General features: G+C 38.8%; 1 protein-coding gene across 2 annotated transcripts; it reads right to left on the bottom strand.

Annotated features, from left to right (window-relative positions):
- Nucleotides 1-1,536: 1,536 nt before the first annotated feature.
- cusr (Copper-only SOD repeat protein) lies at nucleotides 1,537-21,666 on the bottom strand. Of its 2 annotated transcripts, XM_035907641.2 has the most exons (11): nucleotides 21,577-21,666; nucleotides 11,761-11,814; nucleotides 8,129-10,193; nucleotides 7,518-7,617; nucleotides 6,091-6,168; nucleotides 5,833-5,937; nucleotides 4,997-5,129; nucleotides 4,757-4,871; nucleotides 4,408-4,532; nucleotides 2,897-2,977; nucleotides 1,537-2,069 (listed from the first exon to the last, which is right to left on the bottom strand). In XM_035907641.2, the coding sequence occupies exons 2-11, from the start codon at nucleotides 11,798-11,800 to the stop codon at nucleotides 1,960-1,962; spliced, it is 2,952 nt and encodes a 983-aa protein (XP_035763534.2). In that variant the 5' UTR covers nucleotides 11,801-11,814; nucleotides 21,577-21,666; the 3' UTR covers nucleotides 1,537-1,959. The 2 variants fall into 2 exon arrangements, with proteins under 2 accessions (XP_035763534.2, XP_006790959.3); XM_006790896.3 differs by lacking the exon at nucleotides 21,577-21,666 and having other exon boundaries at nucleotides 11,761-11,948.
- Nucleotides 21,667-21,669: the final 3 nt, after the last annotated feature.

Below are 21,669 nucleotides of genomic sequence, written 5' to 3'. Positions count from 1 at the left end.
AACGAAATACCATTTCATCAATATTTAAGACGCTGTCTACGCAGTAGATCTCCGAGAGTGCGAAAAGAATCAAAGTATGTAAAGTAAGTGAAAGGCTACATGTGAGAGAACTGAATCAAGCACACAAATATACACGATGATCAGCCTGCATCTAATATATCATTAGCTCATTTCATTTCAGTTCCTTTGGTTTTAAGTTGTGGCTTCTAATAATTTGTATTTGTTTATTATTAGTTTTAAAGATTTCTATTTTTTTTTTATGGATTTAAATGATCGATCTTTATCATTTTTTATATCTGCAGTGTGAGAGCGAAGTGAGAGCACTTCGCTCTCACACTGCAGAACTACTTGTTGTTCTTAGAGTATTTAAAAGTAGAATGGGAGGGAGAGCCTTCAGTTTTCAGGCCCCTCTTCTGTGGAACCAGCTTCCAGTTTGTATTCGGGAGACAGACACTATCTCTACTTTTAAGATTAGGCTTAAAACTTTCCTTTTTGCTAAAGCATATAGTTAGGGCTGGACCAGGTGACCCTGAATCCTCCCTTAGTTATGCTGCAATAGACGTAGGCTGCCGGGGGATTCCCATGATGCATTGAGTTTTTCCTTTCCAGTCACCTTTCTCACTCACTATGTATTAATAGACATCTCTGCATTGAATCATATCTGTTATTAACCTCTGTCTCTCTTCCACAGCATGTCTTTTATCCTGTCTTCCTTCTCTCACCCCAACCGGTCGCAGCAGATGGCCGCCCCTCCCTGAGCCTGGTTCTGCCGGAGGTTTCTTCCTGTTAAAAGGGAGTTTTTCCTTCCCACTGTCGCCAAAGTGCTTGCTCATAGGGGGTCATATGATTGTTGGGTTTTTCTCTGTATCTATGAAGCGCCTTGAGGCGACTTTTGTTGTGATTTGGCGCTATATAAATAAAATTGAATTGAATTGAATAGTATTGATATTTTAACCTTTGCCTTTTGGGGAGTTTTTTTGAAACTTTTGAAAAACTTAAATGATACAATTTTAAGAATGATTGAAATACTGTATATTATTTTGGTGCAATCTTTTCAACTTTTTACCCACATAGATGGAAACTTGAGGTTGATTGCACAGCCTTTAAACTTATAAAAAAATATATATATTTTTAAAGAGTTAAGTGTCAGTTTCTGCTCTTTGTGATCATCATCTTTTAGTTTCAGCAGGAATTCATGTGGTTTTTGAGCCAGACAGTTTGAGTGATGCTCACGTGTTGAAACTAAAACTAATCAAAATGTGGGAAACTGTCTGAATGTGTGGGAAAAGAGTGAGGGAATGGGTGGAAAAGTGATATGCACTTTACCTGGACACCATGTTAATAAAAGGAATAACACTGCAGTCTATTTAATCTAATCATTAGACATTTTGCAGCTATTTGGAGGTTTGTTTTGCTGGAATGAATTGAAAAAGTTAAAAAATCTTATTTTGCAAATCTTAACAGAATTACTGTCCAGTTAAAAACTGCATCTGCAATTTAAACACATTTACTCTGGAAACTGACAAGGCATCCAAACATTATTGTACTTTATTCACAATTTTCAAGATATACACAAAATTTCACATGGATATTTGGAGAGTGCATACATGAAGAACAAAGTTAGGAGGTCAGAAGATACAATAAAACCACCCACCCATTAAAGAAACCAAATGACATAAATAGAAAAAAAAATCTAGTTTGCAGAAATTTCTAAACATTAAACTCTTACCTGTTACCTAAGCCTTGTTACCTACCATTATTATTTTTATATTTAGATTTTAGATTTTTATAAAAGTAATGAAAAAAGGGAAAATCTTCATTGATTAAAAAATCTTTTTCAATGTAACAGATTGTGTTCACACTTGATGATTACTGTTGCATTTGACAGACATTCTATTTACAATCTTTTTAAGGTCATGTAACCCCACTGACGGTACAAGGTGTGGCTGAGTCTCCGGGCTATAAATAAGTTGCTGAAGGCAGCAGACAGGCGAAGGCGAACATCAAGCCAAGAAGAAAAGTCCATGGCGTGAGGGCTGGACTTGGACTTGGAGTCGGACTTGGACCTCCTAATAAGAAATTAGAAAGGCATTCACAGGTTATTTGAATGACTAACAATAATCACTGAAAACACGAACTGCGACTGCAAATATTAGATTTTTACAGCTGACAGCACAGAGCAAAGATGAAAACTCAATTCAATTCAGTTCAATTTTATTTATGTAGTGCCAAATCACAACAACAGTCGCCTCAAGGCACTTTATATTGTAAGGTAACTAGCACAAAGAGACTTGAACAGGCAGAAACTGTTGTCAGTCATGCCTGACTGCTCATCACTGTTTTTGTTACCTGTTAAAGTTCAGGTTTTCAGGTTATTTCCTGGGCTGGGGTCAGAATTCATTCAGCTTTAGCATCACTCTGGTTCTTGGCTAGCTTAGCATTAGCATGCTAGCAAAGCGCCATGCTATTTTCCTTTTTTAAAAATAAATGTAATGTCCATATCCACACTGTTGACTGGACCACTGTTTTTGGCATGCGAACTGAAATTGTAAGTTTTACATGGAAAAGAATAAATTTATGGATAGATAATTTTATGGTTGTATGTTGTATTGATTGTAAGTGGAAACGTTAAGTGATATCAGACTTATGATTTCCAAGGAACTGAACCACTGGGAACTGATTCTCTACAAGATTCGGTTCTCAGTTCCAGTCCCTATTAATAGCTGATATAACTTCCAAGTTTTTCAAGTGTTATGCATTATTTTATTGTTTGGATTGTAAAAAAGGACTTCAAAGTGTCCTTCTAAATGTTGACTAAATACATTGATAATTTCATTTTACCAAAAGGCATTTAAAGCATAGTCAAAGCTTTAAGAGCAGTATAAAATGCACTTACTTGTACATATGACAGACTCTCTGAAGACGCCCATTTTGTCACTGGTTTTGACAGAGCTCAGCAGGCCAGTGCTCACATTCCCTTTAGCATACAGACAAAGTAACAGTGCTTACTTACACATATACCAGTGTACTTAGCATACCTAGAGCTTCACTGTTTTGTTATACTTCACAGAAACTGCTAGTTCAATGGGTTATTATGAAATGTGAATATTTGTTGTACTGAAAGTTATGTTTCCCTTGATGTCACTTGGCTGACAAAAGAAATGCCCTTTCAATATTTTGGCTTGAATCAGAAAATAATGCCATGAGAGCAATTTCCGTAAGCCAGTTTAAGAACTTAATCGTTTTATTCTAATAAAAATGATCCAGTGGTGGCCTTGTGTGGAATTATTGGAATAGTAAACTCTTCACCTTTTAGGAGACCTGGGACAGTATAAATGCCTGTCCTGTGCTATAGTGTGTGAAAGCTGTGAAATTCTCCTCAGTTACCCCCTGGGACAAAGGAAGGGACAGAAAATGAGACTCCCAGACTTCAACTCCAGTCTCAAATTACTTTTCATTATTCCAGGTTTTCGGAAGATTTTCAATACCCATTATTGTTCATTGTATCGATGTCCTGACAAAAGGCTTGGCCAGTCTAAAGCAGCTGAACCATTTACTGACATAGATGCTGTAACATTCACACAAGACTAACATTAATATTGATAATAGGAACAAGGGAACACTCGGGCACAAAGGCATATGACCCACACTGCCCCCTTATATAAATAATATATACATATATTATAAAATCATAACATATATCAAATAATATTAGATTAAAAATATGAAATAATAAACAAGAATGGAAAAAGTCTAATGTAACAGCCAGGCAACAGGGAATGAATTATATCAAAGGCATTGTTTTAAGTACTTGGTACCTGGGTGGTGCAGTAGTTCTAGATCAGTTCTAGGTGAGGAGTTCTTTGAGGCTATAGTGTGTGCAAATGTTTTGGACTGAATGGTGAATAAATTGTATTATGTCTCTTAACCAAACAATAACTCAGGTTTGATATGTCAGATATTTACAATAAAATATGATTAATGCTTGAAGCACATTAGTCCACGACTGACATTTTCAATCTTGGAGAGTCTGGCACACATTGACCCAAAGTATTTGAATTCAATTTTCAAAATAATAAAAATCCTCTGGTAGATCACACTTATAGCCTGTTTGAAAACATCAGCTAAAGTTCTCTGTTCATAATAAAATAATCATTATTGCAGTGGGAAAAAGTTTCAGCTTGTCTTTATTTCAAATCATCTGAAGAAGCATGTTGAATTCCTGATATTATAGCCTACCAGAGGCTGTAGTGTACTTTGTATTTCTTCAACAAACTTTCAATTGTTAACAATATTCACTGAAATACTTGTATTAATACTGACATTATGACACCTTCTCACATCATCGTGTTGTTCTCTTTTTTGGTTGCCAAATATGGAAGTTTGATTACATTTTTTCTGCCTTACCAGATATCATGAAGTTGACTTGCTGACATGTTCCCCCAGATACAGACTGAGGAGATGTGGGCAAGATGGTAACTCTTGCCAGGTTCATTTGCAGTACGTCAGCGACCCTGTTTCGGAAGTCATACCTGGACATAAAGACACCAACATCCACTTTAACGTCATACAAACACTTGAGCTCTACAACAACATTTAATACAGCACTCATAAAAGGGTTATGCAGTGCACTATGTACAGAACAGTTTTATAGAACGTCTGCGCAAATGGCCTCCAGCAAGCAATTAAAGTGTCTTGAGTGATTTAGGATTACATGAAAAGTATTCATCATGCAGTATGTTGTAATTACACTCACCGGCTGAATGTAGTCACATTGGGAAACGTCTGCGCTGCTGATGGAGATTCAGGGAGGATGTCGGCACAGGCTGTGATGTTTTCTCCATTCTTCAGCACTAAAGATCTGAAGACCACTAATAACACACACAAAACACAACAAACAATTAGACTTAACAAAGTAAACTCACCTCTTTGGAGATTTTGAAGTTTTGTATTTGCTGTTATCACTGATCACATCACATATGGTGACTCATTTCACCTGTGCTGTCTCCGGAGAGGCGAATAATGCTGTCAGTATAGAACTGTCTCTGTGTCAGGCTAACCATGCCATGTCTTACAGATATCTCCCCCACCACGCAGCTCAGTGGGTTTTCTAAAGAACAGGTGGGACTCTGCAAGTGGAAGCGAAAGAAAGAAGTGATTTGCACAAGTTAGAGGAAGAGGAAGAGAGAAGTTTGCAATATTCTCCAGTTATTTACCAATTGCATGACTGGTCCCATTAAGTAAAAGAAATGTTCATATTATGTCTTATACATATATCATATGCTTACATGTAAACATTTGGAGAAAAACATGTAGAGATTATTAGATGAACACATGTCAATCATGTTAGGATTACAATTATTTAGGCAGGTTTAAGTTTATCATGATTCTTTGCAAAATCTTTTTCATATAAAGCCAATAATTTGGTCATTGAGATGATTTATTTTTGATAATTAGTGCAGTTTTTAGCATCTTTATACTATTATATACATTCATATACCCTTACAAGCATAAAAATGTACTATTATATTTACACTTTAAACTGATCATCTTCAGGGCAGCCTTTGAATCTTAAATTCAGTGAAATTACGAATTTTCAAACTGAGGAACTAAAGAAACCCCTTATTGGCCCCTTATTACTATATGTGTCCCCAAACCGCCAGAAAACAGCAACCCTTCTGGACTTCCTTCAAGTAACTTATGGTCAAACTACCTGGCCAACCCCTTTTTTCTTCCACTTTTTTTGCTTTCAATTTCTCATTTCTTAAGCGTGTTGTTTCTGTTTTATTTCGTTTTTGTGTCCCTTTTACGCAGATAAGATTATGATCTCACCATCGATGTCATGTTGAAGGGATTGAATGTGTCTCCCACACTGTTGCACCCGGTGTCATTGGAGCCAACCCGATTAGTTGTGATGAACAAGGAAGCTGTAGATTTCTTCAGTTTGGGATAAAATACAGGTGTGAGAATGATGTCTTTTAACACATCTAACTCATTAAAGGCTTAAAGAGAGTTTCATACTGATGGGTGGCAGATGAACACCAATATAATCTTTTTGCATGCATGTAGATTATATAAAGCTGTACTTACATTATCCCCTGCAGATGACTTAAGGTTCACCTCCAGAGTAACATCGCTGCTACTCCCATCGAGGAACACCTGCTGTTGCTGGGATGAGGAAAACAAAGTGCTTACATTAGAAAGAAGGAATCTCATAGTTCAATTGCAACTAAACACTTGCTTTGCTGAAGCATGAATGCCGTTAAAATGAACCGACTATAGATTTGTGGATACTGCTGTCCACCTTTAAGTGTAAAGGTATTTCACTTTCACATTTCATTTCACTTTTCTTTTGATTCTCAGTCTGTCTGAGTGAAACCACTCTATTTTGTTGCAGAACAACATTGATTACTCAAACTGCCTACGTCTCTTTAATCATATAGGCTGTTTAGAGATACTACAATCTCTTCTCTCCATTAGTGTAGTGCAGAGCTCAGTATGGGGCCTCTGGAGGGCAGCTGCCAGAGACAGCTGTTCCCTTGGTGAGCTTTTAGTTTGGTGAAACCGCACGTACCATTAGTCAGCGGATAGATGCTAAGCTAATGCTCTTGTCCCCCTCTTCCTTTTGGTTCCTGTTGCAAGCTATCGTAGGCATAATGAATTCTGTCCAGTGCAGCAGAAATACACTGTCATGTTTTTGTGGCAGCTTGGCTCCAAATAAGTTAGCAATGATAAAGAAACAATTGTTCTGCTCTTAGGCTATCAGATATATTATACTACGACTCATTCACTCATCTCATTCAATTATAACTTCTTTTGTTTCTCTGTCAAACTGGTCTCAATACAGTATTTTACACACTGCTAGTAAGATTAGCAACCTTTTACAAGTGGGTAGCAGTTAAATACACCGCTTTAGATGTGGTGTATAAGATAAGAAAAGCTGCTGTCTTTCTAAAAGAAAGAACTCCACATGTTTTTACATTTCAGCCTTTTTTGTTTTTACAGAGAAACTGGCGAAAAAAGTTTAATCCTCTGTGGGAAATCATGCCTGTGATGTTATTCAAGTCAGCACCAGTGTGAGCTAAATATTAGAAACCTTTTATTAAAATGTAAAATCCAAAAGAAGGGAGCTCATGAGATTAAAATAGCATATGCCTCACCTCATCTTGAAGCCATTAGTAATGCAAAGGAATGCAGTGTTAAATGAGTGCAGTACACACTCCCTAACTGGTCTGATTAGATGGCAATTGATTTCCCAATATCAAACATCAAACTGATTTTTTTTTTTTTTACATTTGTTGCAACAGATAATTGCATGGCTTTGTTGTTTTTTTCCACTCCAGATATGTTCACTTGTTAAACACTTATTCATATACTGTAAGTCACTGCTGTTTTGTGAGGAACCATTTAGTCACAAAAAAATAGAAAGGATTGAAATTAATAGACCAAACGGAAGAAAGAAAGTAGATGAGAAACATGAGATGAGCATCAAACACTTTATCTGTGATGATTCTTACCAGTCTAACTGTCCCAGTCACTGTACCATTAAAGACAGCCTTGGCAATAACCCATTCACCATCTGTAAGTCTATCAGCCAAGATGTTGGCACACCTAATTCTGTAAAAAAACAAAAAACAAAACAAAACACATAAACTAAGAGAAACACAATCAAGATAAGAAAATCACATCATCATATCCTGACATCTAGGAGGATCTTCAACAAAGTATTTTGCTGAGTAATTCTTTGTCTTGGCACAAAACACCAGGAAGTTATGTCCCCAACTGACATTTTACACTGGTGTCCTCAAAAGACTGACACGTTTTTGTTTCTGTGCCAGAAGTTGGTTTCTCAACTTACATATCTGGTTATTCTGCATAAGGATTTGCAACTAACCAGACCTTTCACTTGTTGGAGTTGACCCAGATGATAAATACTTCCTCTTTTTTGCAACAGATACCAAGTATTTAAAAATAAAAGATTAGCTAACAATTTTGTTTCTTCAGAAAAAAGACGATGTGGTAACCTGTGTATGACATTGCTTTCTTTTTTTCCCTTTTAATTTTGTGCTGTGTTATGTTCTTTCTTTCTCTCTGCTAAGAACACAAATAGTAAAGTACACATTCTCACCTTGCTCCACTGACATTGTGAACCACCAGCGACCTTCCCACTATGCTGTAGGGTCCAGTCATTGACATGTCAGGGTCCATGTATACAGCTTCAAAGTTGTTTTGATCATTAAGTGTGCCAAACTTCCCGCTGATGTCTCCCAACTCATACTGGTCCACAGTGCCAACTCCAGGAGGGGGGGATTGTGATACGTTCCAGGCTAATGGGTTGAAGTGGCCCTGGATGTTTGCATTTGAACAGGGCTCTGCACTGCCTGGGTTGAGGGGCAACACGTGGACATGATAACCACTAGCTATGGAGTTCAGGCTCATTAAGGAAACATTTATAGTTGTGGGACCTTGTGGCACAGCCCGGGAGAAATCCACTTGTCCATCAGAAACTCCAGGGCCAAACCATGTACCTAAGCTAGCTTTGGGAACTTGCACCAATGTGACATTGGCACAGGCTATTCTTGGCCCGCCTCTTTCTGCTTGATGGATGACCACAGAGCGGCCAATAATGCCGGGCTTGGGCACCCAGGAGGTGACATCAGTGAAGAAGTATTTTGCTGCCACTACCGCTACCGTGGTTCCAAGATCAATGGTACTGTGTTTGCTGGTGAGGTCTCCCACCTCACAGGATAGGGGACCAGATGGGTTACAGTGGAGGGAATAGCTGGCATCCATGGTGATGTTGAAGGGGTTCCAGTGACCTCCAGTTGTGGTACAGCGGCCTTGATCATCATCCCTCTCTGAGCTGATTGGGTAGACGTGAACATGCCAGTTGTGGTTTTTGGTTGGTGTTGTAGGATTTCCGTATGCCAAATTCAGAAATATGGATACATCAGAGAGGGGGTTGTTCACCAGCTGTGTGAACCAGACCTCACCAACCACAGGGCTTGAAAATATGGCTCTGCCTACAATAACCTCGCCAGGATAGCTGATACTCGTGCAAGCAAACCTCGAACCATTTGGTTGGTGAATGACGACTGAGCGACCTACAATGCTGTTCTTTCCAAACAGAGGGAGATTGAAGTCTGTGAAAGTCATGTCCACCATATTTCTGCCTGCTATGCTCCCGTGCTTGGCACTGAGGTCACCCACCTCATACATGTCATGTGTTGACCCTGGGACCTTTGGGTAAGTTGAACTACTTCTGTTCAAACTAAATGGATTCCAGTGGTCACCTATATTATCATTTGAACACCGGTTTGTTAATGACCTGACAGGAAAATCGTGGACATGGTAAGAGGCAACTTTGCTCTGTAAATTGGTCAGATTGACACTCAACTCTGTGAGATCAAAAGGGGAAGCCTGACGAAAACTGAAGTATCCTTTGATCCCATTCATGTTCACATCAGCTCTAACCTGTTTCACTGGCACATTATAGATCTGAGCACAACTGAAACTTGACCCCACCCTAAGGAAAAGAAACCCATTTGTGGTTCGGAAGCTACTGAGGTCCAGACGGGATTTCTGGAGCTGCAAAGGGGTCCCGACCTTTACGGAACCCAGAGGGGTCAAAGATGCATTATCTAAGCCTTTAAGTAGAATATCACAGTTTGCAACAGTACTTGTAGCTCTATAGAGAGTGACATTAGTTTGCGAGGCATTAACTTGACCGATCGTCACAAGATCTGCAAGAACCCTGAGGCTGGCGTTACCCATGTTATAACGGATATAAACGTTACCCGCGATGGGCCCATAGAACCTGGCCTGACTAGTTACGAGGGTCTGACCTTGACTTACAACTGTGCATACTTTAGTTCCGTTACACGTTTGCAACGACAGTGAGAAGTCATCAAGGTTTTTTCTTTGCGCAAAGAGGTCGGACACATTGATGTTAGAATTTGAGGCAAGATCAGCAGTAAAAGTGAAGATGCTGGAGCCGATATTTTGTTCAGAACAGGGCTGAGCAAAGTGGCCATACATGACGGGAAACTCGCTGAGGGAAATGTTTACTGAACGACAGGATCCAGCCCCAGACACGTTGACAGTGGCCATCTGAGACGTTGAGTTAAACTGCACCAGCCCAATGACTCCTCCCATGTTCAAAGGTGCCAGAAACTGAACACAGGAAATGGAATCTGAAAAAGAAAACAAGGAGAAGCTAATTGCCGCGGCATTACTACAGCTGTCCATGCACAAGCACTGAAAAAAAAAACCCCAGCACAAACATCCTTAAAAGCTTAAAAAAGGATTAAAAAAGAAATCCCCTCAAGACATATTACAACCTTGACATGAAGAAGTTGAATATTTAATATACTAAGAAGTCAAGTTTCTAATCGGTCTTTTCTGAACTGTACACTGGGCCGCATCTGATTTCCAAAGTAGTAGAAGATTTTTCATCCACGTCTTACAGTAAACAACCTTGAATAAAAACGAACACAAAATCAGCTGTTGACCATAAACATGTGTCCGACCTTTACACCCCCACATTTTGTAATAATATAAAAACACCACACTTTATGTGCATAAGACAGAAATGAATATTCCACTCAAGGGCAGATTGTCTGACGAAGGTATGAAAAAACACAGATAACAATTGGTTAGTTGTGTGTGAACAGTCTATTTAAGAAAATATGAGTGCCACACAGGTGGCAGCACAGTAGTTGCTAAGAAAGTAAAAAAAAAAAAAAAATAGTTACATAATATGATAATGTGTTTATTAAAAAATATGGGTAGATAATTTTGTTGGGAATATAACATTTGTCTCATATGTAGAACAAATTTTATATTCCATTTGTAGAAACACTTTTAAAACATTTTTACCATATAGTAGAGAACTACTTGATAAAGTGTATATAAGTTTGTATGCATAAGGTAGAAACACTGGTTCACATTTGAGTTTCTGTTCCCAATTATCTGTTACCACCAGCTTTCATTTCTTTGTGTTATTCAGAGACTAAAATGGGGAAATTCTACTTTTACAATGTGTTGCCCTGGTATAAATACCTTCTAATAGCCCTATTTTGATTTCCATTTCCACTATATTGAGTCACAAAAAAAAAAATCACCCTCTTTATTTTTAAAGCTTCTATAGTCAAGTGAGTAGAAAATCTCCCATTATTTAGAGTGAAGTGGTAAAATCTAACATAACTGTCTTATAACTAGTTAGTTTTAAGGTGTAAGTGTTGATATACCAGAGCAACAACAGATTGGGGTCTTTTTGCAAACCCAAAACTAAATATTCATTAAATACCTTACACCATAAGTAGGTACTATTTTTCTCTGGATCACCATCCTGCTCTGACAATCATCTTGTAATGAGCCTGATTTTCTTTTGAAAATAAAGCAAGTGACAGATGGGAATATGGTTGACAAATTAAAATGCAGCATGTTCAATGCAGTGTATGTAGACCTCTAATGGCAAATTTCTTAACTAGTTTCAAGCGGTCAGAGTTCAAGTTTAACATCCCCTGTAAGAGATGCAGCATACTAAGCTTTGATCTTGAGCAGCTCAGATATCTACTGGATGACTGACTTCAAAATGCATTAATCATTACAAACAGTTGCTGTTAAATGATAACTATTTGGCAACACACTTCTAACACCTTTCTTTGAAAAACATTCATAAGAAGAAAATGAGCACATGTGAGTTAAAATAAACTAGTTTGTTGGCCGAACTGGATAAGAAGATTAAAAATTACTCACCAAGCAAAAGAAACAGCAGAGTAGCACTGAGAAGCGACATGTTGTCAGATGTGTCTAAAACACAGAATAAACAGAAAATATTGAAAGTGCAGGTTTGGGGGGGGGGAAAAAGTCACAGCAGAAAAAGTTCAGTTATGGCAAATTAATGGACAGACTCTTGGTATGTGTCTCTCTGCTTTCTAAGAGTCTTTCATGTGTGACTCAAAAGCATGCAGCCTCCCTTGCACTTCTGTTTATAAGCTGCAGTCTGTGCTCTCCCAGCCTCTGATTGGTCCTCATGTGGGGAACAGTGTCTCATGCATGTGGGTAGGGGAGGGATGTCTGGCAGGATGGTTAGAGGCGGCTCACTTGATGATGTTCATTTTACGGAAAAGTACAGGCATTGAAAAGAACGTAATGGCCTTACTAATGTATTTTAAAATACAATAGTAAGCTCAAGAACATTTTTGAGACTTAAAATAATAATCTTTCATTGTGGATTGAGTTGAAAGTCTCTTAGTCACAGGATCCATTACACGTTGCTCTTTGTAGCATGCATCATAACATTTTTTAATGTCTCCACCTAGAATCATAAAAAATAAATGCAGCATGAAAGAAAACAAAAAAATGCAGCAGATTAAGCAGTTTTGCTTTATTTTTTAACTGTTTTTCCCCCCATTGTTATCTGAATAACTTGAGCAACAACAAAGGAAGTTTAAAGTTCCCAATGTTAAACTCACAGAGGAACTTTGAAGTCTACTCTTACAGTGGGGCAAAAAAGTATTTAGTCAGCCACCGATTGTGCAAGTTCCCCCACTTAAAATGATGACAGAGGTCAGTAATTTGCACCAGAGGTACACTTCAACTGTGAGAGACAGAATGTGAAAAAAAAATCCATGAATTCACATGGTAGGATTTGTAAAGAATTTATTCGTAAATCAGGGTGGAAAATAAGTATTTGGTCAATAACAAAAATACAACTCAATACTTTGTAACATAACCTTTGTTGCCAATAACAGAGGTCAAACGTTTACTATAGGTCTTTACCAGGTTTGCACACACAGTAGCTGGTATTTTGGCCCATTCCTCCATGCAGATCTTCTCAAGAGCAGTGATGTTTTGGGGCTGTCGCCGAGCAACACGGACTTTCAACTCCCGCCACAGATTTTCTATGGGGTTGAGGTCTGGAGACTGGCTAGGCCACTCCAGGACTTTCAAATGCTTCTTACGGAGCCACTCCTTTGTTGCCCGGGCGGTGTGTTTTGGATCATTGTCATGTTGGAAGACCCAGCCTCGTTTCATCTTCAAAGTTCTCACTGATGGAAGGAGGTTTTGGCTCAAAATCTCACGATACTTGGCCCCATTCATTCTGTCCTTAACACGGATCAGTCGTCCTGTCCCCTTGGCAGAAAAACAGCCCCATAGCATGATGTTTCCACCCCCATGCTTCACAGTAGGTATGGTGTTCTTGGGATGCAACTCAGTATTCTTCTTCCTCCAAACACGACGAGTTGAGTTTATACCAAAAAGTTCTACTTTGGTTTCATCTGACCACATGACATTCTCCCAATCCTCTGCTGTATCATCCATGTGCTCTCTGGCAAACTTCAGACGGGCCTGGACATGCACTGGCTTCAGCAGCGGAACACGTCTGGCACTGCGGGATTTGATTCCCTGCCGTTGTAGTGTGTTACTGATGGTGACCTTTGTTACTTTGGTCCCAGCTCTCTGCAGGTCATTCACTAGGTCCCCCCGTGTGGTTCTGGGATCTTTGCTCACCGTTCTCATGATCATTTTGACCCCACGGGATGAGATCTTGCGTGGAGCCCCAGATCGAGGGAGATTATCAGTGGTCTTGTATGTCTTCCATTTTCTGATGATTGCTCCCACAGTTGATTTTTTCACACCAAGCTGCTTGCCTATTGTAGATTCACTCTTCCCAGTCTGGTGCAGGTCTACAATTCTTTTCCTGGTGTCCTTCGAAAGCTCTTTGGTCTTGGCCATGGCGGAGTTTGGAGTCTGACTGGTTGAGGCTGTGGACAGGTGTCTTTTATACAGATGATGAGGTCAAACAGGTGCCATTCATACAGGTAAGGAGTGGGGGACAGAAAAGCTTCTTACAGAAGACGTTACAGGTCTGTGAGAGCCAGGGATTTTCCTTGTTTGAGGTGACCAAATACTTATTTTCCACCCTGATTTACGAATAAATTCTTTACAAATCCTACCATGTGAATTCATGGATTTTTTTTTCACATTCTGTCTCTCACAGTTGAAGTGTACCTCTGGTGCAAATTACTGACCTCTGTCATCATTTTAAGTGGGGGAACTTGCACAATCGGTGGCTGACTAAATACTTTTTTGCCCCACTGTACATGAGAGCCACAGCTCTTTGAACGCGTTAATGCTTCCACATTTCTTCTTTAAAATTCCCCTTTTGCACCCTATTTCTACCTCTTCCCTTTTTTCTACTTACAAAGTATACGAAAACCAAAACTGCTACTCTGACGAAGTTCAGGGGAAAAACTGAATAGCAAAAAATAGCAACTTTATTTTAAAATAGCAGCTGTTATACTACGTAACTCTTTAAATATGTATTTAACGTCCTTTGAAGTGGTTTTGGTCAGTCACTCGGCTTATTTAAATCACTGATTGCATTGGTTGTGTTCCTCTCTCTGCTCACACTGTACACACAGGCTAGTCATTTGCACATGGATTCGCATGCATACAGAGAATAGGCAATCGTAGCTCAATATAGGCAACTGGAAGGGAAGCAGATACATTAAAGTCATGCTATTGTTAGTTGCAGTATACGCAGAGTAAGGTGAACTTCCCCACAGAAGTGTGGAAGAAGAAGGATAGTGGAATAACATTTAATTTAAAAAAAGAAATCTGTGTCTTTCCTCTCAGTTAGCTCCATTTACTTCTGTGTGAAGAAGTTGTCTTAACTGCAAAAGACCACGATGGACATGATTAAAACATATGCCACAAATAGCTCCCCAGTTATGTGTAAAAGACAAGACGATCATTTTGAAGCAAGCAGAATCATAGTGTTACGGTTTGGTTTAGGTTTCCCACTCAAAACACTTCACATTCTTAAGACGTGCTACAAAACATGGATAAAGCTTAAAGAGCAAATAGGCTCACTTCTGTCCCCGACTGATAGAAATAATCGTTAAAAAAAAAAGACTTTTTGCTTCTAACAACTACTTTACATGAACGTTGCCTAATTTAATCTGTTCTAAACACCTTGTATTTGTACGCACACAGAGACGTTAATTTCCAAAGTAAACACACAGAAGATAACATTTCCAAGAAGCACTCAGATATCTCTAAAAACATTCTTTGTCACATAGATGTACAGGATCTGGCACTAATGTGAAAATGACTTTGCAATTACTCTGAGAGTTCATTGTTATGCTGCATATGACGGCATGAGGAAACATGTCAACAACACAAAGCATGTCAAGCCTGTTCAGATGTTTTTAAAGCTATCATTGATAAAGCCAACAGTTAAGCAACTGCGCCTACATTATTCACACCTCATTGATAAATTACTCTTGGTGGATGATGATGGTTAACATGAATTTACTGTCATATATCAAACAATGCTTTATATTCGGCCACAGTGTTCATCCACGTCAGAGCTTACGTGTTTTCTTGCATCAGATGTTGGAAAAAATCTTTTTGTAAGTCTGATCCGGTGTCCTAATGAATCAAACTCACTTCAGATCATTTAGCTGGTGGTCATGAAATTACTGGAGGTAGCCATGAAAGTTAGAACCAGGGTACTAAGAAATCTGGCAGCTGTTATGTACAACAGCTGCCGCAAAGTTCATAAGACGTTTGCACACGCAAAAAAGGAAGCACGGAATATATGTAGGAATGTTGTAAATTAAAATTTATAGGTTCTCCACACATAAAATCTCCAACTTGTACCATATATAGTTTTTAAAAAGCCTGTTATTATAACAATAAACAATTTCAGCTAGAACTATAATTTTAAGCAGGCAAAAACATACAGGTCGAAAGACATTTATGTTGTGTTACATTCACACTTTGTCAGTTTATGGAAGGATGAGGTGCGCAGCAAAGCCTGTAGAGGAACCTCACAGTTAAATATTTCTTGATGCCAGAGATATTTGATTATGTTCAGAATTCCAAGATAGATTCGTTCTTTTTTGATGGAGAGAGAAAAATAAAATAAAATGGCAACATCGCCTTAGAATGGTACCCTGATGTGAGAGCCCATGAGCTCTTTCGTGTACTGGAGGGCCTTTGAAGAGGTTCAGGTGTCTCACTTGGCTTGCTTTGGTCACTGATTGCAGCAAAGGCTTGAATCACGACATGGCTGTGAGTAAAATAAATAATGGCTACTAAATATAGGGAAAGAGGAAAGAGGGCAGTCATAGCAGTTACAGTAATAGCAGCACAGGATGGATGAGAGTGCAGTAAAAAGTTAGAATAGCCAGAATAAAGAAGGATTTTCAATATCTCTCCTGTAGTTTTTTGTTGTTGTTTTAAATTATAAAGAACTTTTGAAGAGGATATGAAGAGCTCTGTTCTAGGATGCCCTCTGGACCCAGTGGAGGTGGTGAGTGACAGGAATGGTGGCTAAGCTGTCATCCCTGTTGGACAACATCTCCCACCCCATGCAGGAAACCTTGACAGCACTGAGCAGCTCCTTCAGTGGCTGCGGCACCAACAGTGTGGGACGGAGAGATTTTGCAGGTCTTTTCTCCCCACTGCTGTCAGACTCCACAACAAAGACTTTAACTGATCAAACACACACATCCACACATGTGCAATAACACTTGCAATAAGTGCAATACTCTTTTCTGGCATCATTGTATTTTTACTCAGTTGTATGCAGCATTGGTATTCTATTTTTATCCTATTGTATATTTTATTCTATTTTATTCTACTGTATATAGTATTTTATTCTATTCTGTACAGTTGTGTACTGTATTTATTATTATTATATTCTAATTTTGGCTTCATAACGTTTGCACTGTCCACTTCCTGCTGTGACAAAACAAATTTCCTATGTGTGGGACTAATAAAGGTTATCTTATCTTATCTTATGAAGATTTTTTAGTCCAGAAACAATCCTTTGACTCTGCGTTAAAGATAAGATACTCATTGACATTTTGTTGTAAGGAATGTTAATATTAAAACATCATTCCCAACTCAAAAACGCTCAAATTCTGACACAAAGAGAAATTAATAAAATGTATTATGCTGTTGGGGGAAATTAGATATTTTCTCTCAAGCATTTTCGTGTCTAACCTGAATTTTCTGAAAACATGAACATTGCCCAGTTGTGTCCATCACATGCCAAAATAAATAAATCAACAAAAACAATTTTAACACCTTAGCAGGTGTTCAAATTACATCAATTCAACTTCAGATGAACTACAAAATATTACATTTATTTCTATTAAATAAATATATATAATAATCATAAAATCAGAAGTAGCATGTGAAAAAAACTCCCCCCTGACACAGTAGCTTGTAGAACTACTTTAGATAGCAACACGTTTAAGTAACATCCATGTTTTCTAATTGTTTCTTGCATGATTGTGGAGGAATTGTGGCTTCACATGTCCCTTTTTCACCCTTCTATGCAACAACACTTGCTTTTCCAAGGCCATTGACACTTGAATGCTCCCAAACAGAACAACCAAAAGTTCTGATTTCATAGATGTGGTCACATTTGCTGATCCTCCTCCTAAATTGCTAAATAATAACAACACAGCATAATAGGTATGTTTTCTAGTTCATTGGCGATGTATTTAACTAATTTTAAGACCTGCCTAAGACCTGATTATTTTTTAAATTATGTCCTGACAAATAAAATATTAGAAGACAAAGAGGCTGTAAATTACTTTTACGATGTCTGTAATGCAAGCTGAAAAACGTTTTGATATGCATAAAGATATTTTTTAGAGCATTACGGTCCCTCTAAAAACAAGCTGTCTAACCAGGGCTCATGCAAAGTGATGCAAATTTTAAAACATTCCCTTTACAATTAACAAAAATATTCTCTCATAATGGAGCCCATTGTTAACATGTTGGTAAGATGCCATCATATTCCAAACAATCTCCCAACTTCCCGTACGACGGATACTCAAAGTCACTTTCAGTATCACTGTGGTTCTATGATGATTGATTGATGTGCAGCACTGTTTTTCTTAGTATGACAATGACTGGCAACGAATGCCTTTAGATGACTTAACAGATTTTTTTTTTTTTATACAATGTGCAGCCTCACGTGACACTCAACGGCAAAGAACTGGATCATGCTTAGTGTCTGTTGATTTTTTTTAAATTTGCTTTCATTTCAATGCCTTATGAAGATTAATTGAAAGCTTTTTATTTGTATCATTAATCCAGGGATTCTGAATGATTTAATAACAGTTACGGTAATCCACGTTCTTATGCCATAACAAGAATTATGACTGAAATGTACTTTCTTAAAGCTTTTCTCCAAATATTTAAAAACTGAGCTAGTATTCAAATATCCAAAATGCATTTACGCAAATCAAAGTAATCTGGAATTGATATTCCAAATTTCTAACATTTGCACCCCCAAAACGTTGCATTTTTTCACCGTGTCTTTTGAGAAACATTTTTGTCATGAGGTCCATTCTGTACTCTGAATGTAAGTATCCTATTTGGATTGATGGCATGAAAGAGTGAAACTATATCATATGACTTATGGCTGTCCCCGGCACAAGAAAAATGTTTCTGCATTTGAGGAATTGAGAGTAATCTTTAAAGCTTAGATCATTTCATCAGTTCAGGTCAGCATTCAATACAATCCACCCCTCACAACTCATCAGGAAACTGACAGACCTGGGCATCAGTTCCCTCATCTGCAAATGGTTACTGGACTTCCTGACCAACCGCCCCCAACATGTCCGGCTGGATAACCGCTGCTCATCTACAATCACAATGAACACCGGTGTACCACAAGGCTGTGTGATGAGCCCTTTCCTCTACTCCCTCTTCACCCACGACTGCAGACCTGCTGATGGTTCCAACACCATCATTAAGTTTGCAGATGACACCACGGTGATTGGCCTCATCAGTGACAACGATGAGGCCGCCTACAGGGAGGAGGTGGATCGTCTGGCTGAGTGGTGCGACAGAAACAACCCGCTGCTTAACACCGAGAAGACCAACGAGCTCATCGTGGACTACAGGAGGAATGCTGACCCACATCCACCCATCCACATTAAGGGGACGGCTGTGGAGCGTGTGAGCAGCTTCAAGTTCCTGGGAGTCCACATCTCCGAGGATCTCATCTGGACAACCAACTGCTCCAAGCTGGTCAAGAAGGCTCACCAGCGCCTCTTCTTCTTGAGGACTCTGAGGAAGAACCACCTGTCCTCAGACATCCTGGTGAACTTCTATCGCTGCACCATCGAGAGCATCCTGACCAACTGTATAACAGTCTGGTACGGGAACTGCTCTGCCTCGGACCGGAAGGCGTTGCAGAGGGTCGTGAAAACTGCCCAGCGCATCGCCGGAGCACCACTTCCTGCCATAAAAGACATCTACAGGAAGCGGTGTCTGAAAAGGGCTGGGAAAATCCTCAAAGACCCCAGTCACCCATCACATGGACTCTTCACCCTCCTGCCCTCTGGGAGGCGCTAAGACCACCAGGTACCGGAACAGCTTCTTCCCCACAGCTGTCAGACTCCTGAACTCTGCCTCCTGACATCTGACCCACACTAAACTCATGGACTGGACATACACACACCCACAACCACCTACACACACACACAATGGACAACCGTACCCTCAGACACACAATAATAACATGGACTGAACCACCACTGACAACCACTAGCACTTTATATAGCCTCTGTAGAAATTATCCACATATCTCACTTATCTTAACTGCACTACTGTATAGCTCTGTGTAAATAATCATTCTGTACATACGATAATTTTTAATCCTACAACTGTTTATAACTTGCATAGTTCACATTTCTGTATAACTGTATATCTCAGATTTCTGTATAGTTTTTCATATTTATATCCTGTTCATAGCCTGTACATAGCTTGTACTCACTACAGCCTGTACATACTTATAGTTATAGAATATTCACAACATACTTCATACCGTGTACATTATAACATACCATAATAGACCCATTTCTGTAATATACTTGCATATCTATATTATTGCTAATATATATTGTAATATGTCTATATCACTAAAACACTTCTGGATGGATGCAAACTGCATTTCGTTGCCCTGTACCTGTGCTTGTGCAATGACAATAAAGTTGAATTCTATTCTATTCTATTTAAGGTGGAAATAAATATGGAAGTTTCTGGGCAGCAAACAGGTCTGACTAGAGGAGGATGATAGAATACGACATCTTAGTAGAGGTAGTCCATCGTAGAGGAAATAAAGGCTGGATTGTGCATCAGTTTTGCATGTTGCAGCAGCTTGCATGCTTAAAATTTGCTTAGATGCAGCAGATAATGTAAAATTGAATTCTGACATTTGGAAAATGCAGTTTTTGAACATACAAATTGGCACTTAGAACATTATACTTAGCTCATAACACTTTACACCAGCTAAACTACGCATGATTCTGATATTTTTCTCCTCTGTTAGTGCTGTTAAGATTTATTTTTTAATTATTTTTCTCTTTGGGCTTTTTTTTAACCTTTATTCTGTAGCAGTGAACAGTAGAAAGAGAAGAGAGACAGCATGAAAAGACATGCAGCGAAGGACAAGTCAGACTGGAACCTGTGCCTCATGTGATTCAGGCCCTTCACCAAAAGTTAATTGAAAAAAAATCTTTTATTCATTCTAGTTATAAGTTGCTGTCGTCTAATGAGAAAACCAAACCACAATTTCATTCTACTATGTAAAATGACAAAAAAGATCTTTAATCCATTTAATCCTTTTTGCTTTTTGTCTAGAAAGAAATAAAGAGTGGCCTTTGTTGTTTGTATGTGCGTGTATGTGTGTGCATCTGTGCGTGTAAAATTGGGAGCAGTTGTTTTACATTGATTTTACCAGTAGATGGAGTCAGCGTAGCATGAGTTATGAGTTTTTCTTTCTGCTGAGGTTACTGTTTGCTGAATAAGTTTTCATCCCATACATCTATCCATCTATTAATCTATCTACTACGGGGGTGGGGTACACTAGTCTATGGTAGGGCTGACAGCAGGGGTCCTGCAAGTTTTAGATGTGTCCTTGATCCAACACCACTGATTTAAATGGCTAAATGACCAACTCCATGTCGACCTCCTCGATATGTCTTGAAGTTCTCCAGAGGCCTGGTAACGAACTAATCATTTGATTCCGGTGTGTTAACCCAGGGTGATGTCTAAAACCTGCAGGACACCGGCCCTCGAGGCCTGGAGTTCGTGACCCGTGGCTTACACAGAGAGACACACGTACAGCTAATTTAGAATCACCAGTAAAACTAACTCCAAGCATATCTTTGGACTTTGGGAGGAAGAAAACATGCGAACTCCGGCTGGCGGATACAAACTTAGGATAAACCCAAGTACACATCATCATCAACTATCATGATAATTTAAGCAGCTCCACGCAGAGTGCCAAAGGCAAGCTTAACATTACAGAACAGTGCCATTCATGTATATCCTACAATAAAGAGCAAATAAGTTAACACCCACATGTAACAGTATTCCCAAGAAACATATTTAATTTGTTAATGTAGTATGCATGCAGCATGCGAATAATCTACAGACACTCACAGCATATTTAAAACGTCCAAAATCTATTTTAAAACTAATGTTTATGTGATTAAACCGTGAACTGTGAAACAGAGCTTTTATATTCACCTTGTGGTTGAATCAGGTCAAAATATAAATAATACACGTCAACAACAGCACGCCTGGATCACGTGCGCTCAGTCTCCTGCGAGGGATTTGCAA

The sequence above is a fragment of the Neolamprologus brichardi genome, chromosome 6 (assembly GCF_056152115.1).
Source record: "Neolamprologus brichardi isolate AB-2024 chromosome 6, ASM5615211v1, whole genome shotgun sequence".
Taxonomy (NCBI): Eukaryota; Metazoa; Chordata; class Actinopteri; order Cichliformes; family Cichlidae; genus Neolamprologus; species Neolamprologus brichardi.
This window is presented reverse-complemented; position numbering and strand designations above follow the sequence as displayed.

Coding starts and splice junctions, on each gene's coding strand:
- cusr (XM_035907641.2), bottom strand. CDS start 11,800: ATGTCGCTTCTCAGTGCTACTCTGCTGTTTCTTTTGCTTG. Junction 4,872..4,996: donor CCTCTCCGGAGACAGCACAG/GTGAAATGAGTC, acceptor GTGTGTTATTAG/TGGTCTTCAGATCTTTAGTG. Junction 2,978..4,407: donor AGTCAACTTCATGATATCTG/GTAAGGCAGAAA, acceptor TGTATGCTAAAG/GGAATGTGAGCACTGGCCTG.